The 6,949-nt window shown below is 29.4% G+C and overlaps 1 protein-coding gene across 1 annotated transcript; it reads right to left on the bottom strand.

Annotated features, from left to right (window-relative positions):
- Positions 1-3,365: 3,365 nt before the first annotated feature.
- Polr2K (DNA-directed RNA polymerases I, II, and III subunit Rpb12) lies at positions 3,366-6,904 on the bottom strand. Its single transcript, XM_015511435.2, has 3 exons — positions 6,706-6,904; positions 6,462-6,554; positions 3,366-3,628 (listed from the first exon to the last, which is right to left on the bottom strand). Exons 1-3 carry the CDS (start codon positions 6,767-6,769, stop codon positions 3,606-3,608), a joined length of 180 nt encoding a protein of 59 aa, XP_015366921.1. The 5' UTR covers positions 6,770-6,904; the 3' UTR covers positions 3,366-3,605.
- Between the last annotated feature and the right edge of the window lie 45 nt (positions 6,905-6,949).

Below are 6,949 nucleotides of genomic sequence, written 5' to 3'. Positions count from 1 at the left end.
ATTGAACGTATACGTACCGGCCGCAGTTGCTAGCTCCCGGATGGGTGACCACCCGGGATTTTTAGCAACATATCCTTGCCACACATACACAAATACGTGTTACAACCCTACCCACTTAAAAACCTATAAACAAATATACAACAATAACCCCTACCGTACCTCCCCACACCCAATGGCCAATGTTGCCGCGGGTTCTCCTTAAAAAAAAATAAAAAATAATTTGGTTGTTGACGTCGAACATGTCCGTATACGCAGTCCAAGTAACTCGGGATCATATAACTACAAAGATTATTTTTCGACAGTATTGTTCGTTATGGACGACGTAGATTATAAATTTATCGTTGTCGATATAGGGCGTCGTATGGGAATAAAAAGATGATGACAGCGGGATTTTTTTGAATCCGAATTGGGAAAACAAATTCTTTGACATTCAGATCTCCCGAAGACAGTGTTCTTCCTGGGTCCAATATAATGATCTCCCATGTCATTTTCGGTGACGAAGTATTTATAGACTACACAATCACGTTTATGAAACCATTTTCTAGGAAGGCAAGCAGAGAAGACGATTCTAAAATTTTTTTTAACTATACTCTATATATAGACTAAGCCGTGCTAGTTGAGTCACAGAAAATGCTTTTGGTCTGCTCAGTAAAATATTTAGAGCCTTTTACCAACCTACTAATATACGGATAACGACATGTGATGATTTAATTTGGGTCGCATATTATGTTCTTTGCATTATATGTTGAGGGACGCTTACACGGAAAACGTTAAACAACCATTCTATGAGCTAGATGCTGAACAGGTAAAACCCCCAAAAACATGTTGTCAGTGACTAGAGGATCCTGATTTTTATAATATTGAGAGGGATTTGAAGTAAGAGACCTTTTTCAATAATGAAACAGGCCCGTATCCTGGCAGTAATGAATAATGACGATAACTTAGAAAGTTTTGCATTATGTATACATTTCGACCTATATAATTATTAATACACATGCAATAATAAAAAGTAAAAATATTAATATAAAATAAATCATACTGTATTGTCTTTTCATTGTATTCCCTATTTTATTTGTTGTTAATTATTATACATGTTTAAATATTTAAATGAAACTTGAAAGTAATAAGTACAAAAAATAAGTATAAAATTGGAATAAATTCTTATTAATATTGAAAACTTATAAAATACATTAAATGTAGGTAATTGCTATTTGAAATAAAAAAAAATATTAGGATTAGGTACTTAATTCATTATTTTGTTCCTTCAAAATATTATAAAAAAAACTTGCATACCTACTTCATGAATATAATTTAAAAATAACAAAATATAGTGTAATATATATTTTTTCATTAACCTATGTTAGGTACTGCTCACGATGATTATTATAGTAGTTCCAAAATCCTGAATAATTTGATGACATGGGATACAGTAATGAATAATGATAGTACTGCATGATCTGATACCACCTGCAGATTGAAAAACTGGTAGTAATTTTTTTGGTCAGGATTGATCTGCAGATGTTATACACGGTTGTTCAGGAGCTGAATATTTTTCTTGGATTTCTATCACTAACGCCAATGATTTAATTTTTAACCTCGTTTACATCTTTATTTGGCAATTTTTTTACTGTAATTGCCTAACTATTGAATTATAGATATAACTATATTGAATTTGAACTTTAAACGCATATAATTGTATTTTTCATGATAAAACAAAAGGCATTTAATCATACGGACGGACAACAATATAATAAGTGATGAGTACCTAGTGACGCACACTCATTTGAATTAATTTCGTATCATACCTACATATTTTCTGCGTAGTCATTTGTAATAAAACAAAATCATATTTGTCATATTAATATCGTACGAAAATACAAACATGAATTTATTGTATCATAAAAAGTGAAAATTCTGTTGACAACATAAAACATAGGACTTTCGAAAATAACGTAAAAGAATACTACTTAAATAAATTTAAAAACCAACGTTGGCATACCTATTCCGATTAAAATTTTCAATGAAGAAAACAAATATTGTTTAGTATAGGTATCAAGTAATTTTCCAAAATATATTAACGACATATTGAATTATATTATTTGTAATTCTTTTACCAACTATTCAACTGTTTGTCTGTTTGTACGATATTGTGTAAAATTTAAACGCCGGATGTTCACTCGCACTCGAGTCTGTTGGGGGTCACTGTAGGTAGCAGCTATACATATAATAACATTATGTAGAATGCTAGTAGGTATTATACAATAATTGTAATAATATAATATTACTATTATATAAACAGGTAATAATAGAGGCAATAGAGCGTAATATTGTTCAGTCACAAGGTCTCATACTTGTCATTTTGCATTTAATGAGTGAGGTTGGAAGACAATATATTATATAGGGCGCATGTAAATTCCGCCCAAAATGAAATACAGGTAAAATAAGGTACATGTAAATTCCGCCCGAAAAAAATTCAGGTAAAAAAAGGTACATGTAAATTCCGCCCGAAAATAAAAATATTATATTATAAAAGTATATTTCCACGTTCTGATTCGATAAGTTGAGCCATTATAGCGTAGGTACTAGGTATAAGCGTATAAGACTCTAGGACGTGTACTGAACAGTGAACACAATTTATAATATTTCTATCTGAAATTTTAGATCCACAATATTGCAGTCAAAGCTGATATGATATGACATGATTGACGATTATCGTTTAAGATACGATTGTTCCGTGTTCGAAAATGTTGTGACTTCCCAATGCTATAAGTTATAACACGCACCGCGTCGCGAAAAGTACGGTCGCGTCGTACATTCACGGAACGCTTAGATTAAAAATATTTATTTTTCCGGGCGGAACTATTTTTGTACCCGTATATTTTTTCGGGCGGAATTTAAATGTACCTTTTTTTGCTTGGATATTTTCCAGGGCGGAATTTACCATAGCCCTTGTTTTTACCTGTTCATTTCGGGCGGAATTTACAATCTCCCATTATATATTATATTTAGGTACCTACCTACTATAGGTACTCACCTAGTAATACAAATTAATTAATCACTTAGGTAAATAATATATGTATGGTACATATAAGTTACCACTAGAACTCAAGTTTACATGTTTTTTTTTTTTTTTTTGTAAGTAAATAATCTAAGCAGTAAACATTTTTATTAGTTTTATTAGGTACTATTTACAGATGTAGTCATACAGAAATTGTGAAATCGCTTAGACTTAAACAAAAACACATAATAATTTGAATATATGTTGTTTCTAATGAAATAATAAAAATCTAGAAAAAAGTTTTCATAATTTTTATGTCTGTGTAAGAAATTTAATGTTGATTGATTAAAAAACATATTTATTCTAAATTCTAATAAGGTTCTCTGTCATTTAAGACTCATTTATTTATTTAAGTACATTTAATTTAAACAGGAGATTATTTAATAAAATCAATACATGATATTATATAATATAAATTAACACTTATTATTCTCATAATGTTACAAAATTAAAACAAACAATTGAATAAATAAAATTGTTTGTTGTTTGTTGTATCTTGTTATTGTTGTTTTTGTACACTTCAAATTCTTGAAATTGCTGGGATTGTTTATCGAGCGTTAAACACAACCACTGAAAAAATTTGATTAAGGAAACTCTTACCAAGTGTTCAGATAAAATTATAAGCACAATGCAGTTTATAAATGGTAATGTTTTTATTTATTCAAAACGCAGTACCAGAAAATGTTTGAAATTATTGCTACATTAATATACAACATTTTGAATAAATAGTTTATTAGATTAGTTGAATATTAAAGAAACCAAAATGGAACAGCAAGAAAATAACCCACATTAGTGTTCTCATATTAAGTGAATAATCAAAAAAAGAACAATATACATAAAGAGTTAATATACATATTTATAAAATCAAAAACCTAAACATTTAATTACTAATTAAAGAATTCTACTCGGATTAATCAATGTTTAAGTAATATATTTACTATTATCTAATTGAGAACAATATTTATGTAAAACACATAACATAAATTAAGCGATAGATCAGAATTGATATTTGAATTTGTTTTTTAATTTATTTAAGTAGCATATTAAACTAATATAATACAAAGATATTTAGATTAATAGATGGAAGTACTAGGCAATTTATTTAATACTTATACTATGCAAAAACATCCTCAATCTTTAACAATGAAATAAAATAAATACTCAATGTGTCCCTTTTAACAAATAACATTTAGGTCTTAATATTGCATACATATATTTTTTTCAACATTTTGTAAAATAGTTCATATTATTAAATAATTAATTACTTTAATGAAAAACCATAAATAGTAAAAATAGAAATTATAGAGGCACAAATACATAGAAATCAATAACCAATAATTTATTTAAACTATTAAGTATGCAAAAAGAGAAACCAGAATAAAAAAATACAAACAAGTATAATGGAAAATCAATAATTTTTCACTTTGAGTGAATAATACAGCTTTTAGCTAGTATCTTTGCAATAATTTAAACTATTTTTATGCCACACAAAAACAAATATGCCCATTGAATTGTGGTTTAATAATCTGGGGCATGAAACTTAATCTTGACATATATAAAAATAAATCAGAAATTATAATATTAACAGAAAATAGAGTTGCCCTTAAATTGTATGTTAAGCACATAAAGCTCTAAATAGTTTGCAGTACTATATAAATGGACAATCAAAACTAGTCAATGAAAAAAAAAATAGTGTAAGTCACTTGGAAAGCAATATTAAATAGTAAATACAATTAAATGTTTTTAATTTAATTTTGATTAATATAAGCTATAAACAATTAGGAAGAATTTTTTTGAGAGAAGATACCAAAGAGTGGGGAGTACCTCTATTGCCAACATATAAAGACCTGTTTGAAATAGGACATTTTACCATTATAATGATTAATACAATAGTCAGCCGGTCCGGGTTCAATCCTCAACCATCTGGCAACATTTTTCTCCAGGCAATTCACACTGTCCGGAGAACAAGTGCCGCCATCCCCCAATCCGGGGCATGGCAGAAACCTACGGATGTCCCAATAGAAATTCTACCAAATAGGTGTCTGAACTAGGTCTTCATGCCTACTCCCGGACATATATGACACAAGTTTATAGCATAAAAAAAAACATTTTCAATAACCCCAACCAAACAAACCTAACCCAAACTCAACCAAACAAGGAGACTAAATAATTATAATTTATTATAAATTTTATCAGTAAAAATAAAAGGTGCCAAGCTGTGTTTAAAGTATCATAATTTGATTGAGAGCTACATCATAGTTAATTATTAACTCTAAATACATAATAGTTGGAAAGAGTAGCGAATTATAACAGTATAGTGTACAAATGCCAGACGTATTCAAACTGTTTGTCATGGTTTCAGGGACATCGTGAATATTTAGTCAGGGGAGCCATGGCACAGAAGAGGAAAATTAAAAAAAAACGATGATGAGAATTTGAATTTTTCTAAATGTAAAGCATTTAATTTCAGTTTCTTATACACAGTTTTCATAAAATTTGCTGTCTTGATATAATTAATTAATGCATTTCTAATATGCATATAAAGGATGTTCCACGAAGATTTATCATTTGCAATATCTCCTGAGATAATAAATGTATCATAAATCTGTTTTTTTTTTATTAGTCTGACATAAAAATTAGCTACATGTATTTTATTTTTGTAAATAATAGAGATACCTATTTTATAGTTCATGTTGCTGAACATTTTGACCTTTCAATATTTTATTTTCATTAATCCCATGATTTTTAATAGCTACCAAAATTTAGAGAAATTATAAAGAGTCGTGTAATGTAAAAGGTTTAATACCTACCCCTGGTATATACTATACCATTGTTTATTATGAAGAAACATTTGTTAGGTATTAAAGTTTGGCAAAAAATAAAAAATATTATTATTGTTAAATCAAAAAAAAGTTTTAAAGCATATGGTAGAAAATAACAATCAAATATGTTAATTTATTTTTTTACAATAACAAATATTTTTTAAAAAGCAGTCTTATTGCATGTATAGTTCTACTCAGGACACTTACACATTTTTATAACCACTTACTAATGGGATCAAATTTTAGTAAAGGTAAGGGCCAGTTGTACCGTCTTATATAACCGTGCAAATTCGGCCGATTAAACTACGGTTAACTTTAATCAGAGACGGTACAACTGGCCCTAACAGTTATATTATGTAGATTGTAAGAGTAAGGTCATACCCTAAAATGTCTAAGCATATACAATCGCTTAATGACTTCATATAACGGATAAAATGTTTGCACAAATCCAATTTATTTGTAGGTTGAGCCTAGTAATTGAACCTATCGACTATTTAACCCATCCAATTCCCATACTTTGTAATGATACCTAACAATACACAATTAGACGTCTCAAACTATTTATGATTTTAAAAGGATACATCTCTTTGTTCGTTTCTTGTACATAATTCGGTAACCACACTCTCTGCATCGAATCGGGTCTTTAGGTTTCATTTCATTTTCAGCTTGGCAAGCTGTCATTGTCCATGCACAAGAAAAAAACAAAATATTAGATTTGAATCAAAAACGAAATAGCCAATGTCTATAACTGTGGGTACAATTACAACAAAATATTATGCAAGTTGTTGTCGAAACACGATGAATAAAATACATTTTGATATTTACCTCCACAAATGTAAATGAGTGCTTTTTTCGGGGCATCTTCTGGCGTTTCAGTTTCGGTAATCATCGTGTTAAATTAAACTAAAATTCGCAATTGGATTGACATTTAATTTGCCGCGAGTCTCAACTACAGCAGACAGCAGCTACCAACAGCACCAACCAACGCCGTCCCGCCGACCATTGTTATCTCTGAGTCTCTGACGTTATCACTGAATCGCTTTTCATCTCGTTCCCGCACGTGCACGAA

This window comes from Diuraphis noxia, unplaced genomic scaffold, assembly GCF_037042655.1.
Source record: "Diuraphis noxia isolate RWA-SAM2 unplaced genomic scaffold, SU_Dnox_SAM2 contig0004, whole genome shotgun sequence".
Taxonomy (NCBI): Eukaryota; Metazoa; Arthropoda; class Insecta; order Hemiptera; family Aphididae; genus Diuraphis; species Diuraphis noxia.
This window is presented reverse-complemented; position numbering and strand designations above follow the sequence as displayed.

Bases quoted from the DNA above. Each gene is read 5' to 3' on its own strand.
- Polr2K (XM_015511435.2), bottom strand. From the start codon at position 6,769: ATGATTACCGAAACTGAAACGCCAGAAGATGCCCCGAAAAAAGCACTC. The intron at 6,555-6,705 runs GTAAATATCAAA...GGACAATGACAG, and splicing joins ACTCATTTACATTTGTGGAG to CTTGCCAAGCTGAAAATGAA. The intron at 3,629-6,461 runs GTATCCTTTTAA...AAATTTTTTCAG, and splicing joins CAAGAAACGAACAAAGAGAT to TGGTTGTGTTTAACGCTCGA.